At 34.2% G+C, this 23255-nt stretch overlaps 2 protein-coding genes across 24 annotated transcripts in view; one reads left to right on the forward strand and one right to left on the reverse strand.

Annotated features, from left to right (window-relative positions):
• LOC106664580 (glutamate-gated chloride channel) overlaps positions 1–23255 on the forward strand; it is a 212833-nt gene that overhangs the window by 119581 nt on the left and 69997 nt on the right. The gene's annotated exons all lie outside the window — the stretch shown is intronic.
• On the reverse strand, positions 11582–12407 carry LOC106664582. Its single transcript, XM_014390450.2, has 3 exons — positions 11814–12407; positions 11667–11748; positions 11582–11608 (listed from the first exon to the last, which is right to left on the reverse strand). The coding sequence occupies exons 1-2, from the start codon at positions 12212–12214 to the stop codon at positions 11718–11720; spliced, it is 432 nt and encodes a 143-aa protein (XP_014245936.1). The 5' UTR covers positions 12215–12407; the 3' UTR covers positions 11582–11608; positions 11667–11717.

Below are 23255 nucleotides of genomic sequence, written 5' to 3' on the forward strand. Positions count from 1 at the left end.
GCATCCGAGGTTCGTCGAAAAGGTCCCATGGGGATCAAACGGGAGGCGAGATAGGAAGTTCACCTTTGTCTTTTCCCTTTTTCTTCCTTCCCGGGAGTTCGTGGTGAGAATCCGGTGGCGGCCTTCTGTCCTGCCTTATTAATATTGATCAGGCCTATTCAGAATTCCTTCATACCCTTTCATACGACACGGCCTTTTCAATTTGAATTGTTGAACAGTTTGCGAACCGAGATAGGCACACATAGCAATCATAGTCACGCGTCGACGTCCGTCGAAGACAAATAGCCGGCAGAAAAAAAGCAAAAATAACATTTACGTAAACACTAAAAATGTTTAAATCACGCAGCATACGGTTTTGGATTTGCAGAAGGACATCAACATTGTTCAAACAGCAGAGACGTGTACGTTAAGAGGCAACCGGAGCTGACTTAGCAAATACCGGCCTAAATCACTGACGTCCTGACCACTAGATCTCTCGGTTAATATAAATGCAAATGGATTTCCATAGAGAAATAAAAGCGTTTTCTCCTAAACCGAGATCCCTCAAATACAAGCGGATTCTTTGAATTTTGCTTGGGCATGATTTTACAAAAGGAGGAACGAAGGCAAACAGACTGTCGAATCCGACACTAAACTGCTTTCAAATTGTTACAATTCTAGATATTGAACCGAGTATGTAATCTTGTTTTATAGTAGCCGGTCACAGTACCTTGTGTGTTAAGGTACTCAAAGGGCCAATTAAAAAAGAAAGTATAATGGTGTTCAGAAATGAAAAACATCTTATAATTTTATATAATGTATGTACTGTTTGTAAACAAAAAATGTGTAATCTTCGTAATTCTAGAAACTTTAAAGAAGACTTAAATATTCAGATTATCGTGATGTCTACTTTAACTTCTAAATGAGTACATACTGTACGTTAAAGCAACCGTTGAGTTAGGAATGGCTATCTAAAATCGGTTTTTGGATTCCCCGGCGTCCTTTAAACCTTAAAGAAGACAAGTGGCTAATTTGCTGGCTACAGGATTTTCAAGCATTGGTTGGGGAAAAAGTAATTAGGAAAACTATAAATAAGAACGTGTGTAGAGATTAGTGACCGTTAATCGATAGTTATTCAGATATCGTGAGATGCGGTCGGGTGCGATGTAGGTTTCAGAAAAACATTTTGTTTATCGTGCCAACGTTTCGATCTTTTATTGAGCCCTGAAGATGATCTCAATAAAAGATCGAAACGATGGCACGATAAAGAAAATGTTTTTCTGAAACCTACATCACACCCGACCGCATCTCACGATATCTGAATAACTATAAATAAGAACGGTTTCCAGGATTTCCAGGACCATGTGGTGAAAGAATTAAAATTCAGAACCAAAATTGTCGAACAGTAAGTGAAGAGGTAAAGAAGAGATATATAGATAGTTAAAAATAGAGACAAGAAAATAAAAAAATGACAATAGACATGGAGATAGACTGATAGAATTATATCGGGTGAATAACCGTCAACATTTCAGAAAGTTATCCTACATGTCAATTTTTTTAATTATAATTTTAAAGAAACAAAACTCAAAATTACATTTAAAAAAATAAACTTTTACGAGTAACCTAATGATTTTCCTGATTCAATAAATGCTGACAGACATGGGGCTCACCGAAAAGTTGCCCAAAATAATAACAGTAAACACATGTACCTAACGTCTCAAAGGTCCGTTATCACGAATATAAAATTAAGCCGAAAGTTGTGGGTTCGAATCCCGCTCTTGACGCTAAATTTTTCATCTCAACCTACAAGACCTTACATAAAAAAATAGTTAATTGAAAGAAAGAAATTGGTCAGTTAGACCATTAAATATAAATGAATTAATATATAATATGTAAAATTAACACATTTTTATGTAAGGGTTTGGTTGAAATGAAAAAACTAGTGCCACGAGCGGGATTCGAACCAACGACCTTTGGCTAAATATGCCATTGCTCTACCACTTGAGCTATCGTTACTTCGATCCACTCGGAGCGGAAGCGTCGTGGGTTCGAATCTCGCTCATGACACTGACTTTTTTATCTCAACCAATACCTTACTTAAAGATTAATTAATTGAAAATTACTACTAGCCTACCTTTTAACAAATTATTTTTAATTAATTGATCTTTAAGTAAGGTATTGGTTGAGATAAAAATGTCAGTGTCACGTGCGGGATTCTAACCCACTACCTTCGGCTAAAAACGTCGCTGCTCTACCACTTGAGCTATCGTGACTTCGATCCACTCGGACACCTGCTCCCCTTGAAAAATGGCAAAAAGAAGAGAAAATTCGAAAAGTTGTAGGTTGGGATGGGGAGTTGGTGTCCGAGTGGATCGAAGTCACGATAGCTCAAGTGGTAGAGCAGCGGCGTATTTAGCCGAAGGTCGTGGGTTCGAATCCCGCTCGCGGCACTAGCTTTTTCATTTCCACCAAAACCTTACATAAAAAGATTAATTAATTGAAACTAGTAATTTGGTCAATAGGCTACTAAATATAATGGATGTATAATTAACGTTTTATCTAAAAATTTTGATTTTTCGCTTACAAAAGTTAAAAAAAAAATTAGACATTAAGGTTTGAAACTACCAATGCAAATTCAAGAAAAAAGACTTCGGCAGAAAATCGGACATAAGCAAATCAAAATGTGTCGATAGATTAAATTAAATATTTAAAATACCACCTTCTAGAAGAATGCATGCCTTGTATCGTTTTATGAGAGATTTTACTGCGGAACAGAATTTGTCTATACTTCAAGTGAAAATATCTATGGAATTTGATGAATAATTATATATGTTTTAATAAAAATCAACTACTCGAAAGTCGTAAACTTTTACCGGATTATCATCGATTCGAAATTGCTGTTGTTTTTATTATTTATGATAATTTATCAACTTTTATTAGTTTCAAATAAAAATACAATAAACTCACCTATTGAAGCCGAATCAAGATCAAATATTTATCACGTTATGTCGTTACTTATAACCACAGGGTGGAAAGGAAATCCCTAATTTTTCATGAAAATCAACAATAAGAAAATATTAATTTGGGGTAATCATTAAATATTCAGTTGTTAGGTCAAGGTTAGCGCTGCACAAAAGTTATAAATCGGCGAAAGACCTTATCAACCGTTAATATATGCTGTGCGTGCAGGAAAAAACTGTTGAAATCGATATCGACGTCCGTCCACGTCCGCACCTACGGCCCCATTGTACCTCTACGACCCACGAGCAATAAAAGACGGATTTCACCCCGAGACCATCACGTTCCGATTGTGTAATCGAAATGAAATTGGATTTCAATTAAAAACGAGAAAAGGGCCAGTTCCAACTGGATATTTCACTTTAAACTAAAAGGGAAAAAAGTCAAACGTTTCAATATAAGACCCTCAGGTCAGGCACATAACAGTAAATCAAATCGAGACTTATGGATGAAAATATACACAGAAACTTTTACGCATGTTATTACCGCGTAGTAATGATATATCACGAGATCCTTAAAGAAAAGGATGAGCCTCATGTGAGCCCCATAAACTGTTTAGATTTAAGACGCTTTGTTTATACCGTGCCCTTTAAAAGCCATTGTATCCCCTTTTATGTACTTTATGGTACACCGGTGTTTTTCCAAGTTTTACCAGGATTACTCCCCCAGGTTTTATAAGTCTGGAAACAATTCCAACTTCAACAAACGCCGGCAAATATTTCTTGGCGTTTTGGTTGCGGTCAAGTATATTTCTACTTTGATTGATCTTTTTCATGAGTTTAAAGTGTTCTGCTTGCTTTCTTTCTTTTGAAAAAATTGCTCATTTTTTTAAGTTTATATATATAAAATTACCTGAATTATTTGTGACCTTGAATATATTTCCAGAATGTTGTGTTAAAGTTCTTACCTTCCTTTTACTTCTTTTCTAAATTAAGTTGCTTCAAATTTTCTATTCAAAAACGTATGCCGCGTAATTTCAACATTTCTAGTGTTAACAAATATGTTGGTTTTGTATGTTTCTACCAACTGTTTTTTTCTTTATGGACGTTGAAACATGGCTCAATGGGAATGCTATGCGTTCTTACATACACACTCTCTCTCTACTCTCTCTGTCTCTCTTTCTATGTGCTTATTTACCTATCTATTTATATATCTATCTACCTATTTTTTTGCTTTTATAAAAAAACACACCAAGAAAAAAAAATTATAAACAAAAAGGTAAAAAAATTATATATCTATCTCTATCAAACTATGTATTTGTTTTTTAGATCTATGAATTTATCTATTTCACTATCTCACTTCATCTCTCTCTCCTTCTCTTCCGGAAGTATTTTGTTGTCTATTTATATCTCTATTTTCTTAACTATATTTCTATCTATTAATAAATAAATTTAAATTAATTAATTATTAAAATAAATTATTTATTTGTTAAACTACCTATTTACCTCAATCACGCCTCCCCCTTTCTTCCTACTCACATTTTTCTCTTCCTCTTCAATTAATTCTCTTTTTTAGTTTTTATTTATTTACCTCGCCACCCTACTTGAAAATTAATTTTTATTTCATTATTTCATAAACTAGTTATACTTTTCTTCTCCTTTCCTTCTCTCATTTTCTCTTTTTTTGTTTTTTCTTTGCCAAAAATGTGTCCTTTTTTTATTTTTTTATTTATTTTTTCTTCACATATCTTTTTTGTTTACTGTTTGTTCCTCCCCAGGCTTTTTCTGTTTTAGTTTCGTTTCTTCTGACTTTCTCTCTCTCTCTCTCTCTCTCTCTCTCTCTCTCTCTCTCTCTCTCTCTCTCTCTCTCTCTCTCTCTCTCTCTCTCTCTCTCTCACCACAGCCAAAACGTTATTCAGCCACACCTTGAGCTTACAACTGAAGCAAATAAGTGAGGTTTTAAAATGTGACCTCTAGGACATAAACGCAATATCTGGACGAGGCTGTTCATAGCAGCGGAACTGTTTCTGTTTAAAAGATTATCCGAATTAGGAAGACCATATAGGTATCAATAAAGTAAGCTAAAATGAAAGATCACATGATGACTTTGGCTCGGAATAATCACAAGTTGTATGGATTTGGACCAGGGCTATATGAGCGGCAGAATAAATAATCTTCCTAGTTCTTAAGCTGAAGCTTACAATACAGGAAATACTTAATCGATCATTTCAATTATTAATCCCATATATTACTAAACTTATACTTATTAAAAAATAAAAATATCAATAACAGTGAAAATAATACGAATGTACCTACAGCTACTAAGTTTTATAAGAGGCTCTTTCATTTTTCACAGGATCAATAAATTTATAAAAATTGCTAATAAAATAGCAAAGAAGCTTGCGAAGTTGTCAGTTTAATTGGGCCAACTTATTAGACTCTGGAGAAAATGTTTATTAAACAATGACTGTTTGGTACGTCCAAAAGGAGGCAGTAGTGTTCAAAGTTGGAATTTGTCTTCGTCAGGGAAATTATATAATTTGGTCTAATTTTAAAAGGATCAGTCAATTAATCATAATATGTAGGCAAAGTTGAAAATTTTATTACAGTTTTTATATTGGCTGTTTTGTATAATACGTTGAAATGTGTCAAATGTCCACTTTTCTACCGTGTAGATATTAATATGAAAAGTTCATAAATTTTTCATTGCTTGCCATTCTGAAAAAAAAAATATTTTTCACCTGGCAGATTTTCACTGAGTAGAGTACTCAACCGTCTGGAATATTGTCGAGTCGGAAGAGTGATGACATAGCTCATAGTCATTATAAACGAGACCATTTGCTCGAGCACGACTGGCATTAATCACTGAAATACTCTCTGCGACTGTGACCCGTGAGCGACGGCCCGATTCAATTTTTGAGTGCACAGTACAATTTGAAATTAAAATTTCCATTCGGGAAGAATCGATAAGGCAACACTAATGAAAAGCGTTGTGCCTGTATAAAAACTTCGTATTTTCACTGCTTCAAAGCAAAATACAAACAAAGAACAAAAAAAACAGCCGCCATTCAAATCACGCAACACATTATTCATACAACCCATTGAATTATTTAAATTACACATTATAAGACAAAAACGAAACAAGAAAAGACTCAACCAATTGCACAATAAATATGTTTTGTATATGTTTTTAAACTGCTGGAAAAATAAAGTAAAACTGTATTTTCTGGAAGAACATTTGTTTTCAAGACAATTCCTTCCTAATCTCTTTAAACAAAGGCTGATCCATTAGCCGTGTCCGGCCTTTAGTCTCTGCGTAAATTCAATCCCCCTCTTTTCTCATCCATTATTCTGATTTAACCGGTTTTAACTTTGTAAATATTTTTAAATATTTATATACGTAATCATGTCGTCTACACATGGTACACGATACACCCTCATTGAGTAAAATTCCATACGTAAAATGATAATAAACACGGAATCAATAATGTCAAATCTTTAAAGATGACGCGCGAAGAAAAAAAATATTCTAAAAAAATAAAAATAAATAATATTTACTATTTGAGATTCATTACCGACTGATGCACTCCGTGGCGCATCAAGCTAAATGAAGAAGCGGCGCGTGATGGTGCTTTTTAGAAGAAGGATTTACCCATTAATGCACATACACAGTACGTTAATCCCCCAACCAAATCCGCTACCTTGAGTTCTACTTAGACATAAGACTTACATAGAGCATACACATGAAACAAAAATGACAAGAACTGAACCGAAGATACGAACACTCAGACCCCTCCACAGCCCAAAATCCAAAATGAGTACACACAACAAACCTGCAATGTACAAGGCACCAATTAGACAGATTTTAACTCACGGAGTCAGGCTGTGGAGATCGGCCAAGTCATCCAAAATCCAAAGAATACAATCCTTTCAATCAAAAGTCCCCTTCCTCGAGCTCTTTTCTATTTCACGATCCACAAAGACTAGATATCCCATGATTCAAACACGATGCCACAACTTCCACTCCAAGCTCTCATTCCACACCAATCCACTAGCTCAAGACCTCTCTTCAGCCACCTTAACAATGCGTGACCTTCTAACACAACCATAAACCTCAACCAACAATACTAAACACTGAGAGTTCCAGCATGTCGGCTTCTCACCCCATCTCGATCCCCGTGGTCTGACAGGTTCTTTTGCGATCGCCCTCCAATAATTTCTTTGAAAGTCTTGCAGATGGCCCTTCTATGAATCTCTTTGCGTTCCTCATCCTGAGTCGTTCCAACAGGTTTTACACTCATTAAGGGTTCATTTTTGGATGTAACCGTTTTTGTGAGTGGCAGGGTTTGGGGTTTAGAAAATTCATATTGACTCCTTTTTTGACCCACATGTCCACTTTTTCATTGTTCTATGTCCCCAATGCCCAGGGACCCAAGCCAGGGTTAGGTCATTGGTGTCAGGGCTTTCACACAATTCCATATACATTATGCCTTTACATACATTCTAGGTATGCCAACTGATGCCACCACTCCAAAGAACAATTTCACCAAGAAGTACAAAGTACGGATACCAGAACGGGAAGAATGGGTCAAGGTAACACCACTAAAGGCAAATTCCTATTGGTGTACTGACGGCTCAAAAACCGACAGGGGTACAGGAGCTGGGGTCTTTGGGATGAACCCCAAGACCGAACTGACGGTAAACCTAGGCAAGTTTACAGTTTTCCAATCTGAAATCATAGCGATCGAACAATATGCCAGAGAAATAAAAAGGCTAGGAATACATTCCCGAAAGATAGCCATTTTCTCTGACAAGCAGGCAGCTCTCAGGGCGTTAGCCTCATGCGAGGCGAAGGCAAAGAGTGTTTGGAAATGCATAGAGGCCCTGACGGAAGTCAGCGACACTAATGACCTGACCCTGGCAGGGTCCCTGGACATTCCGGGCATATAGGCAATGAAAAGTTTGACATGCTGGCCAAAAAGGGAGCCAACATGGACTATATGAGCCTAGAACCCTACTGCGGCTTAGCAGCCTGCCACACTTTTGTGCCTTAGGATACATCTTAAAATGGATCCTTAATGAGTCCCAAACCTGGTGGAACAATACTACAGGTATCAGGCACGAAAAGAGATTCATAGAACAGGTTTTAGACTCATTAAGGGTTCATTTTTGATGCTAGGGTTTGGGGTTTAGAAAATTCATATTGGCTCCTTTTTTGACCAACATGTCCACTTTATCATTGGCTCTATGCCCCCAATGCGCGGGGACCCATGCCAGGGTCAGGTCATTGGTGTCAGGGCTTTCACACAATTCCATACACTTTTGCCTATACCTCGCATGAGGCCAAGGCCTTATGGCTGTCTTCCTGGAATGTTTTCCTAGTTTTAGTTCTCTGGTGCAATGCTCAGTTAGGTAGACAGATATACCATATAAGTACATAAATAGTTATATTTGGTATGTTCTTATGCAGATAGTTAAATTGATAAATAGATATTGGCATATATTTACGTTTTAATCTTACTTGTGCCGTAGATATTTTTCATTTTTAAAATATACCCGCTATGATGAACATGCTCCCATTGGTAACCCTAAAAGTTTGTTATAATTGATTGTAAATTACGTGTTATTGACGCATAGATCTAAAATTTCAAACAAACAAATTTTGTTTTATATTAATATGCCTTTAAACTACTATAAAATACTATAAAATTCTACTATAAAAATAAACATAATCACATTGGATAATATTTCGGGTGGCCTTATTTTCTTGTCGAGTGTAGTTAGGACGGCGACCCCTGGCTCACGCCCAAAAAGTTTATCAGGAATGAGATCCTGACAATAATCAGGCGTAAAAGGAGTGTCAGCATTGCTAAATACGTTTTCATATAACAGATTATCTTAAAATCATTTCTTATGCTTTTAATCTCGTACAATATCCGAGCGCTTAAGACTTTTACTTTCTTGTTGAATTTAATTAAATAAAGCAAAGCTGGTTTTATAGAAAAATAAACACTTTATTTATCGAAAAGAAAAAATCATACACTGCAATTAAACCTGTAAAAAACAAAAAAACGTTAATAATGATACGAATCATACGATTTTTTTAATATAAATAAACATATGTAAAACTAAAAAATATTTTTGTTATATTTTTTACTTTCATAAATAAAAATCAGGCATGTGCATGAAGATGGTGTTGGTGAGATTGCGCGTCGGGATTTCTTTGCCAAGATTTCTCTTCGAAACTGAAAAACTATTTTTAAACTTAACTTCAAGCATTAATCGAAACTTAATGCGGTGGATAAACCACACCGACTGGGCGATATTACGGAAATGATGTCCGTTTAACATTAAAGTGTTGTTTTATAGAAACTTCGCTAAGTTGCTTTGTCTATTGAAGTTGAGGATACTCCATAATCAGGTTAGTTTCTAGGGATGAGCATTGGATTCCGAATAATAATTCTACTAATTGACTTCCTATTAGTTCTGAGGTCTTACCAAAAGATCAATACTAGAGAGAGACATCTCATGGATTAGATATAAATCATTTATTATTGTTTTGTTTTTTGAAAAATATAAGGCCAATTTTTGTTTCGTGAATTTAGCCCATAAAACAAAAACGAGCAATATTAAACAGAAACGGTGTTTTTCTTCCGTTTCGTCGATGACGCATATTGAAAGTTGATGCGCCTGGCTTGCGAAGTGCCACCTCATCAACAAAATTTCCAGGGCACTTTCGGATCCACTCCAAGGAATTTTTTTTTGTGTTTAAAGAAAAGTATTAATCATAAAAAGAATTGTGTTTCTTGGTGCCTGCGGTATGATTGAAACCTGAGATTTGGTCTTTCCTATCATTTCAGTCCTCCTGTCAGAAAGGGTTTTTGACAAAATGCAGATAAAATATGAGATATTTTCTTGGGTTCTGTGGAATTATAAAGCTGTAGGTTGCTCTTTTGGTCTGTTAGACGTGTTTTAAGGTTAATAAGCAAGTCGAGGTAAACCTAAAACAAGTCTGACAGACTAAAAAAGCGAGGATAGTCAGAACAAAATGAGCAGAAAGACTAAAATTGCTTAAATATAAGCTCTGAATGATCAGAAAGGATAAAACAGTTTCAGTAATAAGTTAAAAAGCAAAAGGAAAAGCTTTGTAAACAATTTTCTGTAAAAAAATTGTTTTTATTTTAATGTTGAATTGTTCTTCTGAAAAAAAATAAAGTAGATTTTTATTTAGTAGGCCTGTTTAATTTAGCATGTAAAAGTTTGTATGAATATTTTAAAATATCTAATGTAGGGTTTTTTCTGCAAAACAATTAAAGTAGATTTTATTTATTGTAAGTTATCTTTTGTAAAATAAAAGACCTTAAATCCAACAGATAAAATATAGTATGAATACTTTAAAAAATGTCTAATATACAATTTTTCATCTCTAATACAAAGCTTTTTGTTAGATTTGATGTTATCGGTCTGACCAAATGTTTTTTGACAAGTTACCTCTTATAAAATAATAGACATTTCAATTCAATAATATATTTTTTCTTTTCTAAGTATAAAATTTTTGATTAGATATCGTCCAATATGTCCGTTTGAAAATCTGTCTAAGTAAGACAATCATGTCTAATACAAAGCTTTTTGTTAGATTTGATGTTATTGGTCTGACCGAATTTTTTTTGGCAAGCTACCTCTTATAAAATAATAGACATTTCAATTCAATAATATATTTTTTCTTTTCTAAACATAAAATTTTTGATTAGTATGGTCCAATATGTCCGTTTGAAAATCTGTCTAAGTAAGAAAATCATCTCTAATACAAAGCTTTTTGTTAGATTTGATGTTATTGGTCTGACCGATTTTTTTTTGGCAAGCTACCTCTTACAAAATAATAGGCATTTCGATTCTATAATATATTTTTCTTTTCTAAGTATAAAATTTTTGATTAGATATCGTCCAATATGTCCGTTTAAAAATCTGTCTAAGTAAGAAAATGTTAGAATGAAAATATTATAATTATAGGTTTCTATAATTATACCATTTATTTTTATAAAATAGAGAATACTTTTTTTTTCAACTTTAACTAGATAGTATAAACAGTTGATAAAAAAAATTACCATATATGTTTTATTTGAAATTTGTTAAATTTGTTGTTAAAAAAGAGTTTGATTGAAGTATATTTTCAAATAAATAATTTATGACTAAGTTATTTATAAATGTACTTACTTAATTTGTTATACAAAATTTTGAATGAAGATAATGAAAAAAATCTGAAAAAAAGGAACAACTATTAAGCAAAAAGGTCAATACAAACGCACTGCGCAAGACAACCTATAAATATTTATGATAGTTTGACAAAAACAGTAAATTTTGAGATCACTTCTTTGTGTCTGCGAGGGATTAACAAGAATTTAGTCGTTTCGTATCATTTTAGTCTCTATCTTTGCTGTTTCTGTCCTTTTTAACACGTTTCCACCTTTTTAACATTGGTCGAGTATGGTAATAAGCAGGTCGAAGATGATCAACACAAAATGGCAAGAAGGACGAAAGATTGAAAAGCCAGAAAACAGTGAAGATAGATACGACAAAATGATCGTTAACAGAAATATAAAAAAAAGTTAATTTCTTATATACATTAAAAAATAAACACCTGTATAAAAATGAAGTCTAAATGAAAATACAGCCTGGAAAAAAATAATAAATTAGTAAAGCAGGTTGTTGAATTAATTTATACCAACTTACCAAAAAATCAACTAATCTAGTTAAATAGAAAAATTGCGTATAATGGATAAACTACCAGGATGTAAAATATCCAAGGTAATTTCTGGAAAAAATAGAAGTCAGTAATACAAAACATAATGAAACTAACTCATTCCAAGAAAAAATTACATCTCTCTCCTCCTGTATTCGTCATCGTCCGTGGTTGATGTCAAATTTGTTTGACCATTAGTCATTCCAGGTATTGTTGTATCTTGCAGGGAAGGTCTATGCGATATTGGCGCGACAGTAAAATTGAAAACCTCCCTAACCACTCTTTCCCTCAACTCTTCCTCTGTTATTCCGTCCGTGCTGGTTTGTACTTCGGCAAATTCTTCCGCTTTGTCCATGTTGACGAGTGCATCTTCAGCTTCTTCTACAGAGACGGAGGTTTTTTCAGTTCCGGGAAATTCGGTCATGTCCGTATCTTCATGTATGTACTTCTTCTTCCCAAGCCAACGTGTACTGAACACAACTCCAGTCATCACGGTGAGTCCCACTTTGAAAAAAGTGGAGTTAATGAAATTAGCCATATTCGATATAAAATTCGTTGGTAAAATTCAAACGATTTTTATACTGAATCGAATTAATAATATTCTATAACCATAGAAACAGAGTACAAATTTATAAAAACAAATGACACTCAAATTTTAATTATCTTCAATAAATAAATTTACAAAATTTATAAATTTGAGACTTTTCACCAAAGTGTTTGAATTATGCGGAACAGATTCGTCCTATTATAATAATAATTAAAAACACATATGTAATAATAATTTTCATTTAAAAGAATACGAGAATTTTTGAAAAACAAAACTTTTTTGTTTTTGATTTGAAAAACAAATCACACATCAACTGAGATCTCATAATCAGTTGATTTGCTCCTTTATCTTATGTTAGATCAATTTTATGACATTCTATGTATAATTCTAGTAGCCTTAACCTTTCAATAATTATTCAGAAATCGTGAGATGCGGTCTGGGTCAATTATCATAGATTAATTGAGATCTCAGTTGATATGCTCCTTCATATTTGCTCGTTTTTATCTTAGCTTGTGTTTTTAAATGTATATTTATAAAAAGATGTTTCATAAGGACGGTTTAAGAAGGTTTTCTCTGCAAAATAATGCCTTTGTTGATAAGATAAGACTCCCAGATTACGAATAATTTAATAATTTTTCCAAGTGTGTAAATTTATCACAACGTCCCTTGATATCGCTATGTTAAAGAACTAAATGTTTATTTGGATTTTGAAAAATGTATGGACTTTAAACTTTGACACTTCAGGGGCATTTTGATATTTTTTCTTGACTATTTGAATATAGAAGTTTTCCTATAGGCATTCTCATTTTCCTAACCGTCTTTCTTTTTACAACCTCGTTAGAAATATTTCAAAAGATTTTTGAAATTGAATAAGATCGAAAATAAAATTTAATCATAACATAACCGTATTTTTAATGCCGCTTTCATCTGTGTAAAGCTCTTGATTATACATCTCCCTATTGTTAATTTGTTTCTGATTCTAATCGGTATCAGAAACTGGATAATTTGCGGTCGTTGTTTAAAATGAGGAGCAAGCTACTGTGGCTAAATCACTGTAATAAACTGATTATTGACTTATATAAGCTCAAATCTGCGCATGTATGTACATACACATATGTACAGAGTTGAGCCTATCAATTCTCGATGTTCACTGGCAATTCCAGCTTTTGTAATTTACAATAAACAACTCCAAACTACCAATCACTCAGTTAGGATGGTGAAGGTACCATGAGGCACGCGAAGAAATTCATGGAAGGAACATCCGCAAAACTTACAAAAGAATTACTGGAAGGCAACCGCAACCGAACCAGGATTCTGGTTGGACTTCTGACAGGACACTGCCACTTAAGAAAGCACATGCACCGGATAGGAGTACAGACAGAAGAAACACTGTGCAGATACTGCCAGGAAGAGGAGGAGACCGCAGAACAAATTTTATGTAGGTGCAGGTTTTTGCAACTAGGACAAGAACAAACACAAGCAAGATCCTACATCAAGAAACCGCTGGCATAGCTGTAGAGGCTGGTTAATAATCTGAAGCTGGCCAGTGAGTTATAAATAATAGAGGAGCACAATTCAGGTCGAGGCGCAGTAGGCCTTGTGGCCGCCTCTTTTATCCCTAAGGTGGTGTATTCGACATTTTTGCTTTAAAACTATTTTATAACTACCTAATTGAAGGTTGGTGGGATACTCAACATTCCGCCCATTAGACATTTTACAACCATAATATATTCACTCTCAACACACGCTAGATGCACGATTAGTCTATGTACAATAAAATAACCGTGTTTCTCAAAAAATTGAAAAAGAGGATCTCTACTCTTGATGTGCTCAAGCACGATTCATAACGTGTGGCATTCACGCTCTCTGTATGGAACCATCCTTCATTAGGTGAGACATATCGAGAACCTTCTACACATGCCGGGCAGATATGCGGGCTTTGGACCAAAAGTAAATGTTCGTGCGTTAACCAGGTTTGACCTATTCTTAATCTGGTGAGGATGACCCACTCCTGAGTCAGTTCCTCCTCGGGACGCCTGTCGACAGTGTTCTTGACAGGCGAAAGCTTCTCTGACGATCCGGCCCACCGACGCTGCAGCTCCCACTTTTTTAAATGTTTTTTATTGCATTTTTAGCTCCAGGGGGCAGGATCGCGTTGATTACGTAAGGAGTTGGAATGTCCCAGCCTTAGCTGACTTTCCGCCAATTCGTAACCCAAGCCAGACAACAACCACCGTTTTGCCGCTACAGTTCATCGTATTTCAGGGAATCGGTGCAGACTAGGTGGCCATCGATCTAGCCACTGTCATCGCAAATCACCTCAAGCGCGTGCTCAATTACTTACAATTCCGCCAAAGTCGTTCGTTATTGTAATAAATTAGTAATAAAATAATAAAATAAATTAAATTACCTAAATGAAAGAACCATCTGTCCTGTGCTCTCTATGTCTAGCGTCAGAGAAGATGTTTCGCTTCACTCCTGAATACTCTAAATTAAAATAAATTCATCTAATCCACCTAAGCCACAGTTTAATTAATTATCGAGCTAAATTCCGAACCGGCCCCACTTATAAAATATTGGAGAAATTCATGGCAATATAGGTATAAACTTGTGGACAAACTTAAATCTTAAACAGGTTGTACAATTTTATTTCAAGTTTTAGCTTCTCTTTTGTGTTCTACGTTCATTCATTTAATATTTTTTTGCTGTTGTTTTGTTTAATCTCTGACAGGAAATTTTTCATGCCATACTGGGTTTCTTTAGAATAATTAAACTTTTATTTTGACAAACAAATTACTATTGTTATCATGTTAAATGTTTAATATTAGATTACAAAGTTGTATCACATTTTTATAAAATCGACCTACCACAACTTGATTTAGTTAAACGAGTTCATTTCATTGAGCTTAACATATCAGGCACTTAAAGGATTGGAAATTTATCTAAAATTCTCAAATCTTCCGGATCAACTTTCAGACAAGATGGAATTGCTTCCACATAAACGCCACCTGCCAAATACTTTCACAATGCCTTCAATTAAAAACTGTTATTACCGGTAAAAAGATTTTTTGTAATAAATAAAAATAATTAGAACAGAAAAACTAGGTTTTCTCTTTGAAATAACAATGGAATCTTGTTTCTAAAAATTGTTCTTTTTTGCTAGAATGTCCTTTTTTGTAATTATCATTTTTGTTTATATCAAATGTACCCTAAAGACAATAATCATTTAGTTCTCGCTTATGAATATTCAACATGGTCGACAACATTAATGGCTCAATTTTGTGTCGAGGTAGTAGAATTAATTATTCTTGATATTTTTTGTTATTCTTTAGAAATCCATTAGAGTTCGTGGTCCGATTGACCAAATAACTTTTTTCAATTAATTAATCTTTATGTAAGGTATTGGTTGAGATAAAAAAGTCAGGGTCACGAGCGAGATTCGAACCCACGATCTTCGGCTAAATACGCCGCTGCTCTACCACTTGAGCTATCGTGACTTCGATCCTGCCCGTGACACTGACTTTTTTTTCTCAATAAATACCTTACATAAAGATTAATTAATTGAAAAAAGTTATTTGGTCAATCGGACCGAAGTATATCTTCACTAAAGCTCTCCGTCGCCTTTTCATTTGTCGCCGAGAATCGAATCCTGATTACACGACTTTTGAAAAATGGCAAAAAGGATGGAAAATTCGAAAGGTGGGTTGAGATGGGAAGTTGGTGTCCGAGTGGATCGACGTTATGATAGCGCAAGTGGTCAGAGTAGCGGCATATTTAACCGAAGATCGTGGGTTCGAAACTTGCCCCTAACACTGTCTTTTTTATCTCAACCAATGCCTTAAATAAAGATTAATTCTTTTAAAAAAATTTATTATGTCTTTCTACATTACACTCGGAGATTCAAGATCGTAAATAACAAAAACCATTTATGCAAAAAAACTATTTTACAATATTTTTGTTGTGTGACTGTGTATAAGATCTTTGTCGAAGCTTTTGGGTGTTATGAAGAATGGGTTATACATGACCTACATTTTTTGGGAATATCGTAAGGAGAAAAATGTCGGCTAAGTATTACTTTAAATCAAGTATTATAAAGTATCATGAGAGCGTGTCACGCGGTGATTGGGCCGACACGCAGGCGGCATTAGACCCAAGGACAAATCTCCAACTTACCCCAAGCCGGCCGCCGATTAGCGAAGCAAACCGGCAAACAATCCGATCAAACTTCGATCAATCGTTTTTTCAACAGAACCTCCGCGTCGGGATTCTCAGGGACGTGAATTCGCATTGAGAATGAGAATTGCCACATGACAGACTGGATAAGGTGAGCCGGCGTAATCACAAACCCCTACGTGACGGAAATACACACGGAATTGGAGACTTTTTATAATCTCCGACGCAGCCCTTTTCCCTACACAAGACATCAGTCCCCTTTTATATCACTAACAGACATATATACCTTAAATTGAATTTTCATAACCTAATTACTCTCAAATACATTCATTTTCAGCCATCAAAACATTACGGTATTTACTATTTTCGATAAAAACCTTTTACAAATTCTTTTCAATTAATTAATCTTTAAGTAAGGTATTGGTTGAGATAAAAAGTCAGTGTCACGTGCGGGATTCGAACCCACCACCTTCCGCTAGATACACACCTGCTCTACCACCTCTACAACTTGGGCTATCGTGACTTCAATCCACTAGGACACCAACTCCCCATCCCAACCCCTCCTTTTTGAATTTTCCCTCCTTTTAACAAATTTTCAGCTTGACCACTATTACTTGGTAACTATCACTTTATTTTATTCAGGATGGCGAGTAGTTTTTCGGTCCATTGGGGGGGGAGGAAATTGTGAATGAGTGTAAGTATCTAGGGTCCAATTTGTAAGTTCTTTGAGGGATTTGACGATGCAGAATATAGTCAAATAGTTATTTTTCGGTTTTGGTTAATTTAAATTATTTATACAGAAGGAACATAACTCAAGAGGACGACGTGATCAATGAGGCTACACTGCAAGATGGTATCTAACCCTCCTCTTCCCAGCTATTCTCAAAAACAAAACCAATTGTAGTTGATTGCAAGAGTAAAGCTTAACCTGTATAATAAAAAATGGAAATTTGTTAAATTATTAATTCGTGTTATTACAGGTAAAATACTAAATTGTAAATAAATGTTGTATAAATTACCTTGAGTGTAATATTCGCATATTTTTGTAGCCCTAATGATAGCTTAATAAATCCTAGTAGGCAACAAAAAGTAAGTAAACACTCTTTGAAAGACAAACAAAACCAAAAAAAGAACTATATATAGATTGATGATAGATAGACTATCTATATAAATATCTGGGGTATCAGTACGCTCAACTCTCTCTGATACCTCACCTTAAAAAAAAAGTTAAAAGTCAAAATTTGCAATTGAATCCGTCTGGGCCAACATTCTCTGAAGCTCTACCTTATACCGAGTTTTTTTATTCGAAAATTATTTCCCTACAAAAATAAATCATATTTAAGCCAGGACGCTAGTTGCCTGACTAAATACTTCCCAAAAATACGGCGGTTGAAGTAATAAATCCAAATTTGTCATGTTTCAAAGCGCTAAATTCACTAGCCAATGGCTTTGTTTCTTCCCTTAATGGCCATGAAGAATGTTTCTCGAAATTCTCGACTTTGAAATCGTCCACTCGTTCCAGGCATGTTGAAACATGGGCCGATTTAGCCCTTAGAACCAATAGATTTCTGTTCTACGTGGAAATCAGAAAAAATTCGGCTAAATACGCCGCTGCTCTACGACTTGAGCTATCGTGACTTCGAATTGAAAAATGGCAAAAAAGGAGGGAAAATTCGATATGTGAGGTTGACATGGGAAGTTAGTGTCCGAGCGGATCGAAGTCACGATAGCTCAAGTGGTAGAGTGGAGGCGTATTTAGCCGAAGATCGTGTGTTCGAATCCCGCTCGTGACACTGACTTTTTTATCTCAACCAATACCTTCCATAAATGTTAATTAATTGAAAAATTTTAATTGGTCAATCGGACCGCGAACTGCAATAGATTTTATAATTAAACTGAAGTATATCTTCACGAAAGCTCTCCGTGGCCATTCCGTTTGTCGCCGAGAATCAAACAGATTACACATTTGAAAAATGGCAAAAAGGAGGGAAAATTCGATAGGCGAGGTTGAGATGGGAAGTTGGTGTTCGAGTGGATCGAAGTCACGATAGCTCAAATGGTAGAGCAGCGACGTATTTAGCCGAAGGTCGTGGGTTCGAATCCCGCTCGTGACACTGGTTTTTTTAGCTCAACCCATACCTTCCATAAATATTAATTAATTGAAAAATGTTAATTGGTCAATCGGGCCACGAACTGCAATGGATGTAATAAATTATCTTCTTTCATAAAACTTAGATGCGAACTTGTCTACCTTAACCATTCTCTGATAGATGATACTGTAGAGCCTTGCTGTGTTTTTTCTGAATGTCCCATTCTTTCAGAATTTCGGGTTCGGGTAAGAGAAGAAGAGCTCGTGGGGCAGTTTAAGTTTTAATTTTATGCACAGAAGTACTAATGATTTCAATTTTTTTCACTTAATTTTTTTAAATGTAAAATGTAATATCTTATATTAGCGTGAATTTCCTTCCAGACAATTAGACCAGTTAATTTTGTGATTATAAAGAATATAATAGTATATAATGTAATACAATCAGAACTGTGTTTAGTTGTTTTGTGTTTGTTTTGTTTATTTATTTTTTAATTCATTTATAGACATGACTGAAAGTTTCTAAGACTGAATTTAATACAGGACCATCAAAATGATAATTTTCCATTATCCACATTTCAAATTTAAAATCAGTTATAAATTATTTTCTCGTAATAATTTCATTTATTTAATTTATCCATATTTGCTTAGTGGTCATCGTGATTATCTTGATTAATTGATCTTTTAATTATTCCAATTAATTTTTTTTATCTAAGGTTTTTGGTTGAGATTAAATAATTAGTGCCGTGAGAGGGATTCGAACCCACGACCTTCGTCTCAATACGCCGTTGCTCTAACCAATTATATCGTATCTTCGATTCCATCGGATTTTATTTATTATTCTTTCCCACACATGTTACGTCTTGAAAAAAGTTTACAAGTTAGAATTATTATAACAAGAATTTTCGAATAATTTATCAAATATATTTTATTCATGTTTCATACATATCTTATAGCGTGTATGTTAAGCATTGTCACGCGATAATAAATTTTTCTACATATAATAATATAGCGTGAAGTATGGCAGATACGGTTGGGATATAATATAAAACATATTACGTGATATTGTAAATAGTTCTTAGCTAGTTACTATATGTTTTATCTATAAAATTGGATGTTGTGATACTTATGTAATTACAACTGAATAATATTAGATTACTGATAAATAGGGACCAGATTTGTATGTAAGCATTTTTTTCTTTTTGAAACATTTCTTTCTTGTGTCATGTTATTTAGAAGCAAATAAACCTTATTTTATCATTTGTAAATATTTCGAGGATTTTTACATATAATTACATGTTATGGTCCATATTTAATAAAATAAACAATAAAATTATTAAAAATGAAAAAAATGATCAAGAAAATGTAAGGTTTTCAAAGATTTTAAGACGTGAACAAAATTTTAGAGAAAAGTGGGAAAATCTTCTATCATGCTACAATACACATAACGTGTTTCGTCCACGCCTTTCGTAGCATCACTCAGCATAATGTATTAAGTGAATTTTCAGATGTGGATTTTTTGATAACAAGCATAAAAAGGTTTTCCATAAAACCCCGAGTAAATAAATGTTTTAACGGTAACTATCGCTTCTACCACAACATGTGTAACGAGATGGAGGACGTGGATAGAAACCGCCACGTGGTACTGTGAAGATATTTCAAAAATTAAGGACGTCATTGTAAAACTCGAGGAAAGTGCTGTAGCCCAAAAGGCCAAATAAATTATGGAAGTACAAACAACCGTGCAAAATTTAGCTTTTATATTTGTATCTGTGAAAATAGCAAAAATGAAATACCTCTCACTCCAAATGAAATTGCAGCCTTCAATTAGGCCTCCATTAAGTTAGTAAATATGGAAGTTCTCGTCGGTAATATTTTAGGGACAGATCGATATCATTTTTCTTTTAAAAATCTAAAAATGTTTATTATTTTAAATAATCTTTATGTGAGGTATTGGTTGAGATAAAAAAGTCAGTGTCACGAGCGGGATTCGAACCCACGACCTTCGGCTAAATACGCTGCTGCTCTGACCACTTGAGCTATCGTGACTTCCATGAAAAAGGAGGGGAAATTCAAAAGGTGGGTTGAGATGGGAAGTTTGTGTCCGAGTGGGTCGATGTCACGATAGCTCAAGCGTATTTAGCCGAAGGTCGTGTGTTCGAATCCCGCTCGTGACACTGACTTTTTTATCTCAGCCAATACCTTACATAAAGATTAATTAATTCAAAGAAGTTATTGTTCAATCGGACCACGACATCTAATGGATTTTAAATAATTTTGACCATTAAAGTTTTACATTTTTATGTCAGCACTTTTTTCACATTTTTCAAGTACGTAATACAATATTATACTTGTAATTTAACAATTAAACAAATGTATTTTCATTTTATAGATTTTTTTAGGATTAAAAAGATACATTTTTATTTACAAACGATTAAAAATGTACGTTATTTCACATCAATTTGAAAATTACGGATATAGCTTCAATTTTATTAACTTGTTATCTAATTCATTAATTATCTTGTTATATTCTTCCTTTTACACATTAACTAATAAGCTTAAATCATAAAATTCTTTTAAAAAATACATAGCTAAATCTTTTTTTTATTTTACATATATTTGTTTAAAAAAATTAATAATTTTTTTCCTCCACATATAAATCAGGCTCCTTCTAATATATGTTCCTGGGTAAAATATATTGTTTTAATGTTTGAAACAAATTTGTTTACAAGAATGGAAAACGACGAGAAATAAACTTGATACGAAAAGGTGTTCGCTTAGCTTTGGGAACGTCATCAATTTTTTAAAAGGTTTCTTGATATCAGCTTTCCAAAGCCGATTTCAAAACACACCCCTTTCAGAAGGTATAAAACCGCATAATTCTTCGTACGCCGATATTCGAATATGTCCATGAGTATCCCATTCATCTTGGGAATGATTTTAAACGATGGCTTAGCATAGGTTGGGCACCTTTGAAAATAATCCTTGCGCAACAATAAAAACACCTGGCCATTTAATTAATCAGTCAAGATCAAACAAAATTTAACAAAGTCGAGGAAAGGGTTCAAAAGATAATTATCACAAGAAATGAATTGACCTTAATTAAAAAAACATTAACACTAATGAATCCAATAATCTTTATTTCGTACTTTATTATTTGCATACCATTTACTCAAGTATGGTGATAAAGTACTCGATATTCCGTCATCGATCCTCTTTTACTATTCACGCTTATACATACATTCTTACAAAACTGTTAAGAAAACTACGAATACATTTATTACGAAATTTTTCGTATAAAAATATTAATATTAATTACAATTGATTAATCTTTATGTAAGATATTGGTTGAAATGAAAAAGCTAGTGTCACGAGCGGGATTCGAACCCACGACCTTAGGCTAAATACGCCGTAGCTGTACCACGTGAGCTATGGTGGTTTCGATCCACTGGGACACCAACTTCCTTGGAAGAAGTTATTTGGTCAATCGGACCACGAAATATAATGGAATTAATTACAATAAAAAATTTACATGTATGCACAATTTTCAAATTGAGAGACTTACCTACTCCCCCTCTATATGGAGCCAAGGAATGACACCTTTCAATTAAGTCGGACACATCCTGCAACATTTCTTTACAATGGACACATAAGCGGGCTGTGTGCCCTCCTCACTCTGCAAAAGTTCCTTTCAAGAAAGAGACTTCCTCAGCGCTCGCAAACGAACAACTTGAGAGAGAGAGAGAGAGAGAGAGAGAGAGAGAGAGAGAGAGAGAGAGAGAGAGGAAGAGAGAGAGAGTGGGTGTGTGTAACAAGAAAGTGGATTTAATATTGTAATTGTACAAAATCAAGAGAAATAAAAAAAACTTGGTTCACTTATAACAGCTTAAAACAATAAGACGTGAAATGAAGTATATATTTACCAATAAAATAGACAGCCAATATATTACACTTATAATTTCATGTTCTAAACCAGACTTTTAGGCAACTGCCATTGTGCAAACTTTTAATTGGAGCCATGTCACATTTCAGGACCCAACACAACCCAATGTGGCGATTATTTTATCAAAGTTGATTCTCGCTGAAATCTCTCATTGTTATTTTGGTTGAACCTTAAAAACTAATACAATAATAAGTACTAATTTTCTTTTTACAATTCTACAACTGAAGGGTATCGATTGCAATATTTTTTTTGCTATTTTCATGCTGTTTGTCTAATATAAAAAAATCTTTTATTAGTCCGTGTCCATGTTTCCAAGTATTTTATTACCTCATGTTTAAATATTTCTCAACTAAGAAATGATTCATTCATCGACCAAAAGTTAAATCACATGCCAAGTTAGTGGCTGTTTTGTATCCAAACCACTTGTTATTACGATTAAATGCTTCAAAGTACTGAAACTTCCAGCCGGAGTTGGCTGAAGCTGAAACATGTTCATACAACCCTCTCGGTGTGATTCATGCAAATTAATTTTCCTTGGATCAAAACTGAACCATCTCGCATCACTTTACAAGCCATTTGTGAAGGGAAAATAGCAGTGAAAATGACCACTTTAACAGTTTAAAACAAATCTCTATTCTTCAGTGTTGATTAAATAATAAAAGAATTTCCATGGTTAAAATGTTTTTGTATTATTTGATTTCAACAAGGTGACTTTTTCATTATAAAAAGTCCTTGGGAGAAAGCTTTTCCACTGCTTTTACCTGGGCGAGAGCCAGTCTTTCATTTCACAGGCTGATTAGGTTTCCCATCGATTCGGTATTGGATATCCC

Source organism: Cimex lectularius, unplaced genomic scaffold (assembly GCF_000648675.2).
Source record: "Cimex lectularius strain Harlan isolate CLEC.00 unplaced genomic scaffold, Clec_2.1 scaffold13, whole genome shotgun sequence".
Taxonomy (NCBI): domain Eukaryota; kingdom Metazoa; phylum Arthropoda; class Insecta; order Hemiptera; family Cimicidae; genus Cimex; species Cimex lectularius.

Coding starts and splice junctions, on each gene's coding strand:
- LOC106664582 (XM_014390450.2), bottom strand. CDS start 12,214: ATGGCTAATTTCATTAACTCCACTTTTTTCAAAGTGGGACTCACCGTG. Junction 11,749..11,813: donor GAATACAGGAGGAGAGAGAT/GTAATTTTTTCT, acceptor TATTTTTTCCAG/AAATTACCTTGGATATTTTA.